General features: G+C 52.1%; 1 protein-coding gene across 1 annotated transcript in view; it reads left to right on the forward strand.

The window, feature by feature from the left end:
• The first annotated feature begins 6335 nt into the window (after positions 1–6335).
• GALNT17 (polypeptide N-acetylgalactosaminyltransferase 17) overlaps positions 6336–18075 on the forward strand; it is a 456103-nt gene continuing 444363 nt past the window's right edge. Inside the window, exon 1 of the mRNA XM_058680547.1 lies at positions 6336–6715. Coding sequence (XP_058536530.1) covers positions 6478–6715 — 238 coding nt within the window. The 5' untranslated portion in view covers positions 6336–6477. The remainder of the gene's footprint in view (positions 6716–18075) is intronic.

Here is an 18075-nt window from a genome sequence, read left to right on the forward strand (position 1 = left end):
GGTACCCCAGGACAGAAAATATTGTGGTTCTGCAAATATTTGCTGAATGGACAAAAGATGCATCCATAAATAAAATCAAGACATAAATTAAAAATGAGGATGGGCGTGAGCTTTGTCTACGTTTCAGAAGAATGTTTTCAGGCCCGGATATTGGCAGAGGTGTCATTCTTAGGAGGAATGGGTGAAGAGGGGTAGTGATGAATGAAAATGAGGAGGTGCAGGTGTAGGGAGCATTTCCAGGCAGCTTGTTAGTCTGGACCCTTTGAAACACCATGACTTTGCGGATAAACAGGAGGAGGCTGAACTGGCCCAGGCGCCCTCGTTTCTCCTATGTTTACTCTAACAATTTCACTGTTATGATTTATGTTCTGTTTGCCTTTCCTGCTGGATCCTAAGTCCCAAGTGGACCAGGAATGCCCATCTATGGTATACAGAATGGCACATCACAAGCACTCCATCCATCTTCAATGAGTGAACCAGTGAACAAGCAGGGCATTTGTGGAGTTTGTAAGATAAACTTGTGGAAGATTCAGAGACGGAAAGCTGCCCAGTCGAGGAGCTCTTTGATAGGACTCCACTGAGCACAGGTTGCTGAACTGAGTTGTAGAGGGATCCAGCAGCAGAAAGGAAGTGGTAAGACAACAACCTGAGGATCTCTGTGGAACACTGCCAGTGGCCTTCGATGGCTTTTTCCTTGTGGACTTGATCAGGAAAAGATGAGAAATGTGCATTCCTGTGATATGCATATATATCCTCAGAAGTTATGCACATACATGACCATGGGCACTGATTGCATAGATTAGAATGTAGATGTTTCAGTGTCTTTTTAGTGGCTTTCTGGTGGGCTGTCTTGTGCCACACTCTGGGAACCACTGATGTGGGCTGATGAGATTTTGGGCATAGGACAAGGCCTTGGAGTGAGGGTGGTGAGAACTGTTTCTAAGACCGATGGATTAGGCTTTGCTCTTGAAATGTTTGTTTAGTTTGTTGAGAAGGAGAGTACATATGGTCCCATGTGCTGATTTAATCCCCAAGTGCCCACTATGGTGGCCAGTACTGGGCACTGGGAGTGTTCCCAGTGCTGAAGCTGGGAGATAGGAAGTCAACCCCACATGGGTGGTGGAGATCCGATTACTGGAGTCATCACTGCTGCCTCCCAGGCAGGGAGCTGGAGTTGGGGTCCAGGTCTGGGTAACAAACTGAGGCATTCCAATGTGAGAAGGAGGTATCTGAACCAGCACCCTAACCTAGAAGCCAAACACTTGACCCTTGAGTAGGTTGTGATGTTCATTTCCAACAACTGCTGGCATTTATCAGTTATAATGATTTTATTAGTAACAGTGTTAGTAAGTGCTATTTATTGAGTGCTGAGAAGATGGTACAGAAACAGACAAAACCAGGCCTAATGTCACAATGGAAGTTGGACCTGTAGTTTGGCAGCCATTAGCCAAGGGACCCAAACACAGCATCTGTCAGGATTGGACCAAGCTGACTAGGGCTTGATTCAGCATCAGCAAGGGATGGTTCTGTACTTGGGTCGCTTTCACCCACCTGGGATGGGATTCTGGGCTCCTATTTCCCCCCTGGCTGTTGAATTCACTTGGAGAATGAACAAATGGATAGAAGACCCACCATTTCCCTTTCTCTCTGTCTTTCAAATAAAATGAAAATAAATAAAAATCTAAAAAATTAACCACCAGCTTCTCCAATTTTTGCTAACTTCCATTTTAGTGCCAATGCTCCAAAGTCTAATGTGTTCCCCTAACCAATCGCCTGAGAAGCAACTACGGAAGTGGTTCTTCTGACTTGGGACATGGGGTCTTAACCACCAGACTGCCACCTGCCCTGGGAGATGCAGGGCATGTTAAACAGGCAAATAAAGGCAATAGAATCGTGCCAGAGGTATGGATCACATGATTTGTGTCTGAGTAACGTACACATTTGGAATAAAAATCTTTACTGGCTTGTGGGCAGATATATCAATCTCACCTCTTTCAAATAGGCCATATGACCAAAGATGAATGAATGAATAAATAAATAATTAAGTAAATAAAACCCTCTTTAGAAAGCTTCTATTGGGGCCAGTGTGTAGCATAATGGTCCAAGTGTTGGCATCCTGGCTGCTCCATTTCTGGTGCAGCTCCCTGCTAACCTGCCTGGGTCAAGCAGTGGAGGATGGGCCACGAGATTGGGTCCCTTTGACTCCCAGGGGAGACCAATAGAAACTCCTGGCTTTTGGCTTTGGTCTTTACCAGTCCTGGCTGTTGGGACCATCCAGGAGTGAACCCAGTGGATAGAAAATTTCTCTCCAACTCTTTCAAGTCAACCAATCAGCCAACCAACCAACCAAGCATTTTTTTAAAAAAGCTTTTGGGGGCCCAGCATTGGTAACCTTGCAGCTAAAGTGCTCACTCCATTCCTGGCTGTGGTCACAGGCTGTGGGAGGTCATGGCTACTGACTCATGTGGGAGACCTGGGCTGTGTTTCTGCCTCCTGACTTTGGCCTTGGCCTGGGCTATTGTGCATATTTGTGGAGTGAATTACCAGGTAAGGAGCTTCCTGTCTCCAAGTAAATAAGTAGATTTCTTTTTTTTAAAGTAGCTTTGGTTGTTTAACTAGACTTTTTGATTGGAAAATGTTTTTGAAGACATTTGATTCAACAACTGATTTTGCTCCTTGATGACAGGAGTAGGCTTAAAGCCCAGACCTCCTGTGGGCAGGCTCTACAGCCCTGGAAGCATGTGGGGACTTCGAAAAGTTCACAGAAAATAAAATTAAGAGATGTCTATCAGAGTGCAAAAGTTTGGAGATACACACATATGCAGCACTTTCAAAAAGTTCACGGACACTGCATTATATGCATGGATTTCGACCTTTGTTGGCACCAAAATAACTTCTTTAACTCTACTTGTCCATAAACTTCTTGAAGTGCCTTGCTATAGTTTTGTTGGTTTTATCAGCTGGAGAGGGGCAGTTGGCTATCACCAGGTGAGGGTGGATTGCCCACCACATAGGGAGCTTCTGGAAATGATACAAGGGATTACTCTGCAAACGTGTTTCTTGATGTTGGTGTGTGTGGTTTAGGAGTTAGGAGTGTTCTTCCTGGGCCCGAGAATTTATGCAGTAGTAGAATCTGTGTAATGCTATTCCTTCTTGAAAATTCAAACCTCACTCATTTTGGAATAGGGCTCCTTTTATTATTATTTTTTAAAAAGATTTATTTATTTGAAAACCAAGGTGTGTGTTTGGAGTTGGGGCGTAAGACACAGAGAGAGTGAATGAATGAGAATCTTCCATTCACTGATTTACTTCGTAGATGGTTAGGACTATACCAATCTGAAGCAGGAGCCAGCAACTCCATCTGGGTTTCTTGCATGGGTAGCAGAGACTCAAGCAATTTGGGCCATCCTCTTTTGCCTGCCTTTTCCAGGTACACTAGCAGGGAGCCAGATTGGAAGTACAACAGTGAGTCTTGATTCAGTGTTCATATGGGATATTGGGGATGCAGGTGTTGGCTTAATCCCCATGCATGGTGCCAGTCCCAGTGCGTGGTTCTTTAAGGGTGGAGCTTCTTCTGCGTGATCTTGAATCTTGGAGAAACCTGTGTTCCACCAGCAGCGAGGACCCTGTCACGGCTGCTTTCCTGAGCAGCCAGCATGACCCCACCCATCTCAGACGAAAGTGCCTGGAAAGGGGAAAACAGGCCCTGTACTGAACAGGAGCAGGTGTTTTCTGGTCATTTCTGTCTCCATAACGCAGCACCACAGCTATTTACACAGCACTTGCATTGTGTTAGTATTATAAGGAAGTAGGGTCAGGAACCTTTTCTCTGCCAAGGCTATTTGGATATTTATAGCATCATTTGTGGACCATATGAGATTACCCACTTACACATTAGCCTGCTATAGATGCATTGAATTTCGAGTTCCAGCTGCTGTTGCCTTGGCAGGGCCAGACTTGCCTGCCTTGTGTGGCCATGGGGCTACATTTTCCTATTCTTCATTCCTGACAGGTATACAGGAGGCTGTGCACAGGTTATACCTAAATACTGCACCCTTTTATTTATTTTTTAGATTTATTTGAAAGTCAGTTAAAGAGAGAGGGACACACTCTCTCTCACACACACTTAGATCTTGTTCACTCGTCAATGATGGAAATGGCAGAAAGTGATGTGGGAAGGAACTTTATCCACGTCTCCCTCCTGGGTAGCAGGGTGGTAACGACACCTAACTGACCCAAGCATTCGACGATATAACGAGTCCATGTCATCTGACCCAGTGCCTGCCATTCCAGAAATGCCCAGTGACCCACTTCTTTCCTCCCCCTGTTCCTATGGCTAAACCTGTGTTTAGAAATTGTCATCTTTTCCTGGAGGCATTGGATGGGCTTTTCCACTGAGCTGTTTTGCATCTACTTTCTTGTGGATTACAAAGCACTCCCCCTCCCCCCCCACACACACAAGGCACCCACCCAACCTAAGCACAGAGTTCCTGGAGAATAAAGGAACAGGGCTATTCCTTATCTTAAGTGCTTTGTATATTAGAAATCTAAACTGAAAAAAAAAAAAAGCCAAACCCAACTAAAGCTCAAACAAAACTCACCCCAAGTCAAACAGTCCCAAAGAAAAAAAGAACTTTGAAATAGAAACGATAATACCAGACTCTTTGGTCTTTACCGCCTCGTTTTTAATAGTTGGGAGCTTGGGCTTTTGTTTGTTGTCGTTTTTTGTTTGTTGCGCCCCCCCTCCCTCCTTTCTTTTTAGGACCAAGGAATTAAATGGATCAGACAGAGGGTTTGGATTCCGGTGGTTGGAGTTCCTGGGTTCGAAGAGGAAGAGGTCGTGAAAATCGCAGCAGCTAAGTACGCAGCGGCTCTGACAGTGCCCGGCGGACCACGGCGTGGGCGGACGCAGAGACAACGCGTGGGATCCGCAGAATCCTCCCTCCCAGAGACCCTACCGACCTATGAACGGGCCCCGGCCTGGCTCCGAAAAGTGACAGAATCCGAGTCTCCAGGCCAGATTTTCCCTCTAGCCATCCCGGCCACGCAGAGCGAAGCAGCGAGCACACACAGAAAGGGACGTCTTCATCGCCAGCCGGGATGGAAGCGACCCGCCCGCACAGCCAGTGCTGAGAGACGACGCGTCCCCTCCAGCGCCTGCCGCAGCCGGCATGCCTTGACCGCCCCCGGCCAGCGCGCTCCCCGCTTTCCAGGCGCTCCCCCACCACCCATCTCCACCCCAACCTCCGGTGCGCGCGCACGAGTCGGCGAGCCCCGGAGAGCCGTGTGCCCGGCAGCCTGAGGGCGGCGGTGGCGGCGGCGGCCGACAGGCTCGCTGGGAGGAGGGTGGCCCGGGCGGCGGCGGCTGAGCCTGAGGAGGAGGAGAAGGAGGAGGAGCTGGCGCTGCAGCCGCTCCCCTCGGGGCCGCGCCCCGCCCTCCGCCGCCACCTGCGCGTCCCCTCAGGGCTCCTCAACCCGGGGCTGTGCGGGCGCTCGGTGCCGCAGCGGCGGTGTCACTACGTCCGCCAATTGGGAAGCGGCGTTTGGCTCCTCAGGGCGCGCGGGACGAGCTGCGCCGCCGGCGCTGGCCAAGCCGAGGGTGCGCCCGGCACGCGTCCCTTACCGCAGCGCTCCCCGCCACGTTCCGCGAGGGGGAAAGAGAACTGCTGTGACTTTTGAGGTCCGCGCGCCTCCTTCCCGCCCGCTTTCTGACGCGCCAGGCCAGTGCGCGGCAGGCCCCGGAGGCTTCCCTGAGGGGTGTTAGGACTTGGAACGCGACCTGGAGCCGGCGGCGCTGGTGCGCTCTGGTGAGTTTACCCGGAGGAGTGAGGTGGCTCCCCCGGCGCCGGGGGCTGGGAACGGAGAGGACGTCGCGTTTGGCCTCTGCGCCCGCTCCGCACCCTGCCTGAGTGCCGTCTTCACTTTGAGAGTAATTGAGACTTGAGCGTGACTGCGGAGTCGGGAGGATGCGGTCGCTCGGTGCAAGCTTTGCTTCTACCGGGCGTGATGTAGCCGGCTGGTGAGCGAACAAAGACGCCCGCCCCGGGGGAACCGATCCTCGGCTGAAGAGCGCGCCCCGCGCCCCGAGACGGCCGGCTGCGGACCAGGGTGGTGACAGTGTACGGCCGAGGCGCGGTGCGCTCCGCCACTCTGTGTCAGACACCTGCGCGCCGCTCCCGGGCAGACCCGCCTGCCAGCCGGCACGGACCCTAGGATTCGAGAGGTCGGCAGCGCGAGGTCCAGAGGTGCAAGGGAGACCCCCTTCCGTCTCCTTTCCTATAGCCCCCACCCCGGCCCGGCCTTTCTGAGACACCAACGAAAGATCTCGTCCTTTGACTGCCCCGTCCTACGCGAGCCGCATTTGCTACCCAAGCGTCCCCGGCAGTGTGAGGCTCTCACGGTCTCCGGCTCTCCCCCGCGCCTAGCCGGAGTCCAAGGGGGCGCGGGGTCCGGGGCAAGGGCCGGCCGGGCTGTTTGATGGCTTCACTGAGAAGAGTGAAAGTGTTGCTGGTGTTGAACTTGATTGCTGTGGCCGGCTTCGTGCTCTTTCTGGCCAAGTGCCGGCCCATCTCGGTGCGCAACGGAGACGCCTTCCACGAGTTTCGGCCGCGCGCCGAGGCGGCCAACCTCAGCGTGCACAGCTCCAGCCCCATCCAAGAGGCGGTCCTGAAGCGCCTGTCGCTTCTCGAGGACATCGTTTACCGGCAGCTGAATGGTAAGGACGCGTTTCGGGCGCCCACGGAAGACTCGGCGCGCCGGGCAACTTGAGCACTGGGCGAACCCCAGGGACCTACGCGCACTCTGCTCGGGAGCCGGATCTTCCCTTCCTCCCTGCCCAGTCTAGGGTTCGAGGCTGGGATGTGGGGGAACGGATAAGGGACGTAGGGAGGAATAACTGCCTGTTCTTTTTCTTGTCCCCGCCCTCCTAAGTTTGGTTTTATATTCCGGAAGCCGGTCGGCAGAGTTTTCTCCCAGGCCCTGGCATGCCAGGCAGGAACTCGTTCCCTGGGCGACTCCAGAAAGAAGTGGCGCGGTCCCACGACTTGTAGGGAGGGGATTGCTGTCAGCCCTTAGCATTCTGCGGCTGGAAAGGAGAGGGAAGGAAACGGCTGGCAGGGTCAGGCCAGGTTAATTCACTTCTGCGAGTAGGGGGTGCCTGTGTCGGTGCTCTGCGCAAGCCCCCCAGGATCTTCATTCTGAAGGAGGACTCCTCTAGGGCTGCTGGAGTGGGGCAGCAGCTCTTCCAACTTCCCAGAGGCCCGAGGGAAACAGGTGTTTATGCAGAATAGCAAAGCCAGAGCTGGTGTTTGATTTAGTCAAGATGTGCCCCGTCTTAAAGTGTTTTCCCAGAGCTTCGGGAGAAAAAGAAAGCGTTTACTGCATCCCCAGCTGCCTGAGGGACTGACGGTGCTGGGAATGGCTGGAGTACCGGTGGCTGTCCGGGGTGCTCCCAGGGACACCCAAGGCGGACACATGCCATGCTGCCTCCTCGTATGCTGAGCGTCCAGCTTGGGTTCTCACTTGTTGTGCAGGTCATCATTAGGGGAGGCAACAGCAACTGATGGACATTCTTGCCAGGCGTCAGGTACCGCACGGGTTACAAGTGTATAATCTCATTGAATATTCATATCCCTCCTTCTCCTCTCCACCCCACACCCGGTGGTGGGGAAGGTCTACCTCTTTACAAGACAAACACAGCTAGGGGAGATTGACCAGGTGGCCGCGGCTCCCTGGCTCTGCCCACAAAACCTCTGGCCACTAGACACGAACTTCAGTCAGTGGCCTCTTCCTGATGATAAGGAGTATTAGTTTGTGGAGCAAAGAATTGGGGGAGGGGAAGAGGGGTGAGGCTGCACCTACAGCCAGTGTGAACTGGCGAAGACCAGCTCAGTCGTGCTACTGCTGTGGGATCAAGACCTGAGCCTTGATGGGCAGGTGGCAGGGGCAGGGCGGAGAAAGAGGCAGGGCTGTTCCTACTCTCCAGTTCCAGGGAGGCTGTGGTCGGATCTTGCGACACTTAAAGGACATGGTGATTTCTCATTGTTAGTTGCCTTGAACTTGTTTCTGCTGCAGTGGGTAACGTGGCTCAGCATGGCCCATGGAGGTCGTGCACATGAAACCAAAAACCCACTGTCCTTTGCTAGAGGGGTTAGAAGCATGTGGGGGAAGGGTCTCAAAGTTCTACACAAATATGTTCCTGAGTCGTACCCATGAGACCCAAAAGGTCGACCCTCTCAGGCTGTATGCCCATGGCACAGTTCATTTTCATGTCAGTTATGCATGATCTGGTCACCTTCCTTGGGCATTCTAGAAAGAAGAGTACAGTTTTTAAGTGCTGCAGATACGCGTGAATCCCGTTTGGACTTTCTGGTGTCCGCCCACCTCTGTGGTTCTGTGCCCGAAACTTCACTCATAAGCAGCGGCTGGTAATTGTCACAGCTGGAAATGCTTGCTGAGCCATCTGGCTCCAGAATGGGGGTGCTGAGCTGCTGTAACGGCGTGGCTTGATCTTTTGTGGGCAGCAGGAACACTAAGAGGACCTGCAGAGACAGAGAGTTCTGCGTCCCACCTGTCAAAGTAGGATTGAAGAGGTACCGCCTGGCCGCCTGGGGATTGGCCTCTCTAATGCACTTGGGGCTGGGACTAGGATTGGCACGGCCTGCATGGAGCCCAGCCCGGGTAGGCAGGAAACCCACCCCAGGTCGACTCCCGAGACACTGCCTGCTTGCTTCTCTCTGTAAACAATTCCCTGGACCCTGTGCTGGAAGGGCTGAGTTTTCTTGATTTGGAACCTGGGAGGAGGCGCTGGCAGGAAGACCCAGTGGAGAGCCTCCCTGGGCAGGCAGAGGTGTTCAGGCGTTCAGGCTGGGATGCCAGTAGAAGTTATCTCCTTGACTATCCAGGGTAATTTGTAAGGACTGGATGCCTGGGGTGGGGGTGGGGGGTGGAAGAGCTGGGAGAGCTCCGCCCTCCTGCAGCATCCCATCCATCCCCATCCGTCCTTCGTCTGGACTTGTTTTGCTAACACAGGTTCCATCTGTTCCTGCAATGGGCTTGCCTGCTTAGGCCGCCTGCTGTTCTCAGGGAGGCTGCAGAAGGGAGCTGAGGTGTCCCCAGTGCTGGGGGGACCTGGAACCTGGACATTGTGGTTGCTCCTGCTCTGATTCTGTCTCTGTTTTTGTGGAATGGGAAGGAAACTTGACCTCAGCGTTGCTGGTTCTTCAGCTAGAACTGAGCCCTGACCATACGGCCCAGCAGGCATTTTTAAAGGCTGCTCGGGTCTCCCAAACCTGGTTATGGAAAGCCCCGTGCCCTGGTTGTTGAACATCACCACCCCTGTTCTCTTGCTGAGGGAGCAGGTTTCGTTGGGTGGCCTGGGAGTGGCCCATGGAGGACCAAGAGGTGACCCAGAGGTTCCCAGAGTTTTTTTCTTTTTGGCCAAGAATTGGTGTTAGGTTTCCTGCGTCTTGCCTTTTGCAAGACCGTGGAAAATTATTGCTGTTGACATTTTGATTTTCTTAGTGCTGGTTACGCTTTCCGGAGCAGGTGGACTTACTTGCTAATGTGCAGAAGAAAGCACAGGAGCAAACAGAAACAATGACTTCTGGATTCTGTCATCTACTCTCTCCGCTGGACCTGTCCCTGGCTGCCCCTGGCCTCTCCGTCCCTAGCCCTGAACTGTCATCTGTTCCCTCACATCCTGCCTCTGAGCCCATGATAACTCCAGCTGTCTGAGAGGGGTACACCACCCACGAGGGGCCCCACCATCTCACAGTGGCCTCCTGTGTCCTAAAGCATCGGAGTTCAGCTCCAGTGGGCCTCTCAGGTGCTCCGTATCTCGCTTGGAGCCTCTGCCTCCTCCACTGACATTTCTTGCACTTGGCCTTGTGCTATTTGGCCTCCATATTTTAGCTCCCACCTGGGAAGCGCTGAGTGTCTTGCTTTCTTGTCTTTGCTCTGCCTCCATCTTTGGGGTGTCCATCCTTCCAGGTGTCCTCCTGGGAGGAGGCACTGTGACAGGTCACACGGTCCACACTCCTCTGGACAGCACTGTTTTCTTGAAGCTTTGGTGCCCATAGCCATTGGCACTCCTGGCCTGCTGTCTTGTGGCTTCTTAATCCACGCCTGAATGATGGGCTTTCTAGGGACTGGCATTGTGGTTTCCAACTTTTTAAATAGCATCTCCGTCCAACACCGTGATGTAGGTGGATTCAGGTTTGTTGGGTAGATTTCATTGGAGGGGAGCTAGTTTTAGGACATCAATGAAAAGCAGGAGGAAGTAGCCTCCAGGCCTGGATTGGAGGGGGCGGATGTGGGAGGGAGAGTGGGGTATGCTGACTCAGCTGGTGAGGCTGAGTACGAGGACGGTGTCTTGGCCCTGTAGTATCACATCTTTTGCCATTTTGCCTCCACCATCCTGTCTATGCCGTCTTGAGGCCGGTCTGCTCCACACCCTAGGAACTGGCCAAATGTCAGAGTGTTTCCTGTGAATGAATGATTTTATAACATGAATATGGGTTTAACTTGTGGGTAGCAGGAACTGGATTGATATTCATTGTAGAAAAGTGAAAAGATCTAAAAAAAATTTTAAGGAAGGAAAGAATACTATGTTGAAATATTTGTTTAAAATGGCGGTGACGTGGGAATTTCTTTTCCCCCAGCCTTAGGAACATGGACCAGGGGCAGATTTCCTGTTAGAATTCCGCCACATCACCTTGCACGTGGGTTTTGGCGTCTCTGCTTGCCTTTGCATCAGTGTCTGAGAAAGTTGTTTCTGTCCCTCATCGTAAAGATCAGAAACAGAGAGGCTGTGGGATGGATCCAGGATGACACAGCTGGGGAAGGGTGGAAAGCCAGGGTTCTCAGATTCTGCTGCGATGCTCCACAGCTCAGCACCTGCTGGTGGGGATGCGGGGAGGAGCAGCAGGTCAGGGGCAGGGGGCTTTGCTTGTCTCCTCCCCTCCCCTGCCCATGTTCCAGGCCCTAGCTGGTGATCGTGACCAAGGGCCTTTGCAGAACCGCTTGCGCAGTGAGTCTGAGTGGTGCAGGTCAGTGAGCCCAGGGCAGTGCTGTCGTAAGAGGAAATGCAATTGATTTGAGTTAGGATCCAAATTTAGATTTCAGAAGGATATTGAATAGGAGCAGAGTGGCTTAAAGAAATTGAAAAATCTTTGTAGAAATGGAGAGGAGTCCAAATGACCTTACCCAGCCCCGTTCCCCACCAAGTCACACGGGCACATGAATGCGGAGTCTAACTCACAGGGAGGTCCCTGGGATCCTCATGACTCCCGACCCCTGCCCTCAGCAAGGCCAGCGGTCAGTGAGGATGGGGGAGTGGCAGTGCAGGAGATGCACTGTGGGGTCCGAGGGGGAATGGCCTTTGCGGAACAGCTCTTCAAGGATGGCAGAGCCGGCCTGGCAGAGTTTCCTGCTGGGATATAGATGTGCCCCTACAAACCACAGGCGCTGGATGCTGCAACATTTGCTATGGGCAGGAGGTCAGAGGGAAGCAGGGAAGGGCCAATGTGAAAATGAAGATCAGCCTAGTTTAAAAGCAGCGCTAAGTTGGGTCCAGCTACTCTGCTGCAACTCCCTGCTCAGCACAGGCAGGGGAAGGCACCGGAAGACAGCTCTCAAGTGCTTAGGCCCCTGCCACCCGTGTGGGAGCCCCAGAGAAGGTCCTGGCTCTTAGCTCTGGTCTGACGCATGCCTGGTGGTGGTTGTGACCTCTGGGGAATGAGCCAGCCGATGAAAGATTTCTCCTTTTCTTTCTGTCTTCTCTCTCTGTGTCTGTGTGTCTCTTCCTATCTGACACTTTGCCTTTCAAATAATAATAATTAAAAAAAAAACTTTAAAAAAGTAAAACGCAGTGGTGAACATCAGAGGGAAGCCAGGGCAGTGCCCTGGTGGGGGTGTGGAAAGGGGTGGGTGGGAGGAACTGGAAGGTTCTGTTGCTAGAGCTACAGCTCAGGCGCTGGCGGGAGGCCCTGGGCATCGGGTCACAGCTGACCCCTCCTGGAGGAACTGGGAAGCCCCATGAGGTGCTCATGGCACATCTGTGCTGACCACTGTGGTGTGTGTGTGTGTGTGTGTGTGTGTGTGTGTGTGACAGGCACCCTGCCAGCCAGGGCAGCTGCCACCAAGCTAGCCCAGAGGTAGCAGGGCAGGCGGCCAGTGTCAACTCTCACAAAAGAAATTCGACCCCTTGACCTTTGCTAGTGGCCACATGGGGACAGGAAGAGAAACTGAGGATGACACGGGGAGGAAGGGACCCTGAGAGGCCCAGGTCAAGGGCAGAAGGAACCTGGGTATGGTGGTGGCTGCCTTTGGCTTTTGGCTCTGTCGCTCGTCAGCTCCATAACCTTGAAAACTTGTCTTCACTCTACCGCTACACCATGGGGTCTTCGGATGTCAGGATGGACGGAGCTGGGAAATGTGGAGCAGCAGCCTGGGGCTCACACGGGGTTGCTGTGGCAACAGCAGCAGTAGCTCCCCAGTGGGGGACCCTGCTTGCTTGTTCCTGGAGGACCCTCAAGCCAGGGGCTGCCCGGGCTCCCAACAGGGGCTCTGACAAACTTTTTCCGAGTGTGATGCATGGGCAGCTTGGTGATGTCACAGAGCATGTTCTGTGTCATCTCTAATGGGAGTTTCTTTATTGGACACTGTGTGTGCTTTAATCTGAAAGGCGGACTCAGGGGAAGGAGCTGCTTCTAGTCACTGGTTTACTCCCCTACATGTTAGTAGCAGCCAGGGCTGACTAAGCCAGAGCAAGCACCTGGCAACTCAGTGCGGGTCCCCAACACGGGTAGCAGGGATGCCAACCCTTTGAGCTGTGCGATGTGAATTTGCAGTGAGGAGGAGGTCCTGCTGTCTCAGTGTCTTGCATGAGCTGTCACCACTGTTCCACGCATGGGTTGGCTTCTTCCTCCTCCTCTCCGTCTCCCTGCCTCCTTTGCAGAACGATGGTGCCGTCAGGTGATGGCTGGGAGGTTTGGGGGAACACATCGCAGCCTGTGCCTGGCTACGCCGTCTTACCCACAACTTCACTTCCTGTGCCTTCAGCTGACCACGGCCAAAAAGGGATTAGGGGAGAGAGGCAGTGACAGGGAGACAGACTACATTCATATACATTTTATTATACTATGTGGTTATTTTTATTGTTCACTTCTTGTCGTGTCTACATTAAGCTCATAGGGTGTGGCACCATCTGGGAGTTTCAGAGGTCCACTGAGGGTCTTGCCTTTGTGCTACATGCTGTCATTGTAGCTGGGTGTGCGGCAGGTACAGAACGGGGTCTCCTTTCTGTTCCCCGGAGTCAGAGAGGAGTTGTGGCGAGTGGGAGTGAGTTCTGCAGGAGGCCAGGATATGGGGAGGAGAGGGTTGACTCCTTGGTCTGTACACCTGTCCCTGGCTCTGACTCCGCCTCCCCAAAGGAGATGCAGAACCTTGTCCTGCCTCAGCAGACGCAATAGCAGCTGGTGATCTGCTGGTCTTGTCCCAGCTGTGGTTGTGGCTGTCATCAGGTACGCACAGGTGGCCCGTCAGAGGCCGCACCAAGCCCCTGGGGCTTCCCGCTGTTTCTGGAGGTGGAGGGAGGCCATGTTCCTCTGGGAAGGACATGGCTTCCTCAGCAGCAGCTTCAGGGACCAGAAGATGAAACTTAGGGATGCAGTGAGTCTTGTGGCCAGGGTTAGGGTTGCAGGGGCCTGTGGTAGGGTTGGTGGAGCAGATCAGTCTGAGGTGCCCAGTGCCATCCAGCGAGGAAGTTCAGTGAATCGGAGGACTTGGCCCTTGGTGCCTTGGCCCCCTTCTGCTGCTCAGCTCCCCTTCCTCCATGCTTTCCTTCCGTGGCTCCCACACTGAGTGTAGGACTCCCAAGGTGGAGAGGACTCCCTGGCTGCCTTAGGAGCAGTTCCTCCCGGGTCTTTAAAACCCTCTGACATGTGAACGACAATTGGCTCAATGCTGATAGAGGGATTTTGACTTCCAATAATGCCGATGGCAGCCAGTGCCATGGCCTTGTCCGGTGCCAGCATCCCAAGAGGCCGTGTCCACATGGGGAGGTGAGGTTGGAAGCTGATCGGGAGCAGGTTTGCCTTGAGACCTCTGCCTTCAGAGCCTGGACATAGCAGCTCATGGTGCGATTGGTGTGTATGGAGGGTTGGCCTGTGTGGCTGTGCAGTGCATGTTGGGTACCTCAATTCACACAGCCCAGTGCCCTGGATCCAAGTCCCAGCCTCACTCCCGACTGGGAGGTTGTGTTGATGGCTCGAGTGACTGGGTCCCTGCTGCCCATGTGGTGGGAGACTTGGATTGAACTGCTGGCTCCTGCCCAAGCCTTGGCCAATGTGGACATTTAGGGAGATGGGAGTTCTGTCTGTCCCTCTGCCTCTCACATACATGAAAACTAACTCCACAAAAATTAAAAACATCTCCTGCACTCACCAAGGGAGCACAGCGGAAGGCATCGTTCCTTGGCATGCTGCCTGAGTACCATGAATTCTCCTTGCTTCTGGAGTTTGAGGCCGTTGTTAGGGGGCAGCTTTTAGCCCTTGTTCATCTCTGCCTTTCTTTATAATGAGTGGTCGACACGGCCAGACCCGGTAGTTGGAAAGACTATAGGCCTTCTTCAATGTTGAAAATGTCTCTGCGTCATTTAGCAACTAATTCCATAGTGAGTCACTTATTCTCCAGTAACAAGTTCAGAAGTAGTGGTGGCAAGCATTGTTTTGGCATTACTATGTCAACGCTCACCTTAACATGTTTCTCTTGGTCTTTACCTCATGGTTGCAGGATGGCTGCTGTCATACCAGCCATTGCAACTCCATACAAGGTAGGAAGAACTGTACCTGTGAGAACATCTGTGCCTGCTGCTTGATCAGAAAAGAAAAATCTTTGCTAGAAGACTTCCACATGTGGGCCGGGTCAGAGTCCCATGGGAGGCTGTCCGATAACTACATTCTGTCCATGTCACACCCCTGACATTGGGATACAGGTCAATGTCAGTGGTGTGTCATTATTAACTGGTATCATTTGTTCCTCTGTAGGTACCTGGTTGACAGCATCTTAAATTGGATGAAATGCAATAGATGGTGTTTGTCCATACGTCATTCCAAAAATGAAATGAAAAGATAATGCAGGGCCCGATGCGGTAGCCTAGCAGCTAGAGTCCTCGCCTTGAATGCGCCATGATCCCATATGGGTGCTGGTTCATGTCCTGGCTGCTTCATTTCCCATCTAGCTCCCTGCTTGTGGTCTGGGAAAGCAGTTGAGGATGGCCCAAAGCCTTGGGATCCTGCACCCACATGGGAGACCCGGAAGAGGCTCCTGGCTTCAGATCAGCTCAGCATTGGCCGTTGCAGTCACTTGGAGAGTGAATCATCGGATGGAGGATCTTCCTCTCTGTCTCTCCTCCTCTCTGTATATCTGACTTTGTAATAAGATAAATAAATCTTTTGAAAACAAAAAAGACAATCATTTGGAATGCAATAAAGATAATAAGCATTCCATAATGATGTAAATTTTTGCTGATGGTATGTTCGAGCTTTCAATTGACTGGGATGATGCTCTGCTGGCTCTGTCATCAGACCAGAGAGGGTATACCTAAGAAGCCGTTGAACTTGACGGGACAATAAGATGCTGGACTCTATGTTTGGTATACGCTTGCAATGGGGAAATCTCAACTGAACTTGAGCTGTGGTTATGCAACAAGGTGGAGGAATCCACCATGGTGGGAGGGTTTGGGGAGGGGTGGGGAGAACCCAAGTATCTATGTAATTGTGTCACATAATACAATGTAATTACTGAAGTTAAACAATAAATAATTAAAAAAAAAATAAGCATGAAAAGAAAAGATACTGTATATTTCCACAGACTTTTCCAAGTAGCCTGATGTGTGCAGTTTACCACACACATCTATTTTTATTGAGCTGTTAGTACATGCTGGCAAAGAATTTTGCGTGACTTTAATTGATACCACAGCTACTTGTCGGGGCTGGAGTTTTGCATAGAGGTTGACGCGTGGCTTGGGATGCCTTCATTCCCTTTCAGACGACCTGAAGTTCAAGTTCTGCTTTCAGTTCCAGCTTCCTGTAAGTGTGTACCTTGGGAAGGCAGCTGATGATGGCCCAAGGCCTTGACGCTCCTGGCTCCTGGCTTCAGCCTGGCCCAACACTTACCAGCAGCCTCCCTCAGTGTCTCCCTTTGTGACTCTGACATTTGCTGATCCCTGGGTGTGGGGTCCAGTCCTGGACAGAAGTCATCAGTGGGGGTGGGGGAGCGGAGTCGGTGCAGGGACATGGCCGCCTGTGCTTGGCTGGTGGCAGGAGCCTTCCTTCTCCCCTGGTCGGCGGACACTAGTGGGCAAAGTTACAAGGCTGTTAATTCCAGGGCTTGGAATTATGCTGCGTGAGCTTTAAATCCAGTCCATAATTAGAACAAAATGTGAGAAAAGTGAAATTGATATTACGTTAATTAAAAGGCTCGGTTTATATCTGCAAGGAAATTAACACAACAAAACAAGAGTGCTGGCGAGGGGGCATTGTTAATTTCTTCTTCGTCCTGGTGATTCTCAGCTGGCCCCAGGCAAGCTTAGCGAATTGGCTTCTGCCCTCCAGGCAATTGCTTCTCCATCTTATGATAATATGTATATTTTTATCTTTATTTATGTATTTGACTGTGGAGGGGGGGAAGAGAAAAAGAGACAGATGGAAAAAGAGAGATATTCCATCCTGTGTTTCACTCCCAAACTGACTGAAGGCCAGTAGCCTGAATGCCCTCTGGGTTGCCCTCATGGGTGGAAGGGGTCCAGATATTTGAGCCTTCATCCGCTGTTTTCCCAGGAGCATTTCCAGGGAGCTGGATCAGAAGCCGGGCAGTCAGGACTAGAACTGGTGCTTTGGCACTACAACACGAGCCTCTCTCTCTCTCTTTTTTAATCTTTATTCACTCTTTTTTAAATTTTTTTTTTAATTGGCAAATCAGATATACAGAGAGGAGAAGGAGAGATGGAAAGATCTTCCACCCACTGATTCACTCCCCAGGGGGCTGCCACAGGTGGAGCTGAGCCGACCCAAAGCCAGGAGCCTGGAGCTTTTTCTGGGTCTCCCACGTGGGTGCAGGGTCCCAAGGCTTTGGGCTGTCCTCGACTGCTTTCCCAGACCACAAGCAGGGAGCTGGATGGGAAGTGGAGCATCTGGGATTAGAACCGGTGCCCATATGGGATCATGGCGCATTCAAGGCGAGGACTCTAGACATTAGGCTACCACACCGGGCCCAAGCCCCTTATTTTGGATACCTGGTGGCGTTCATTGAGTATGATCTAGCTTGTCCTCTTGCTACGATCTGTTCCTGATGGTTACCAAGCGCTGGTCAGAGCTGCTTGGTCCAGTGGAAGGCTTCACAGGCTGCATGTCACTGTGTTAGATACCTGCCGCTCAGGAAGCAAGTGCCTGATATATAGGCCCCTTTGTCCAGCAGTAAGTGCTTTGGCTGCAATGCTGCCTTGGTCTCATTTCTGTTCGCTATGTGTTGCCAGGCACCCCATATGCGTACACAGATCAGATCTGCATTAGGGTAGCTGATATTAGGCAACGTAGAACTGCCTCTTGTTTTTCTAGATGCTATGTTCACCGAGGAGTTTCTCCTTCTCTTGGACACAGAACTCATTGAGGCAACTCAGTTAGGCAAGTGATGGCTAGAAAGTGGGTGGACACAGTCTTTGGGAAGAAGTGGTGTTTGCTGACCTCAGGCCTGTTTACAAAAGCTCGTGTGGGGTCTTCTGTGCCATTGGTTCTGGTCTGTTTTGTGTGACTATCACCAAATAGCCCAGACAGGCTATTTCTGAAGAAAAGAGGTTCGTTTAGTTTATAGTTCTCAAGGTTCAAGGTCATGGTGCCAGCGTTGGCTCAGCTTTGGTGAGGACCCCATGGCCTGGGAGGAGTGCACTTAGGAGGCAGAGATCCTTGCTGGAAATAAGAAGCCAGGGAGTGATTCCAAGGTCAGGCCCAGGTTTTTGTAGCAACTCATGCCTGTAAGAAACTCAGGAATCTCATGAGAGCCACCTTAATTCCTTCT

This window comes from Ochotona princeps, chromosome 24 (genome assembly GCF_030435755.1).
Source record: "Ochotona princeps isolate mOchPri1 chromosome 24, mOchPri1.hap1, whole genome shotgun sequence".
Lineage (NCBI taxonomy): Eukaryota > Metazoa > Chordata > Mammalia > Lagomorpha > Ochotonidae > Ochotona > Ochotona princeps.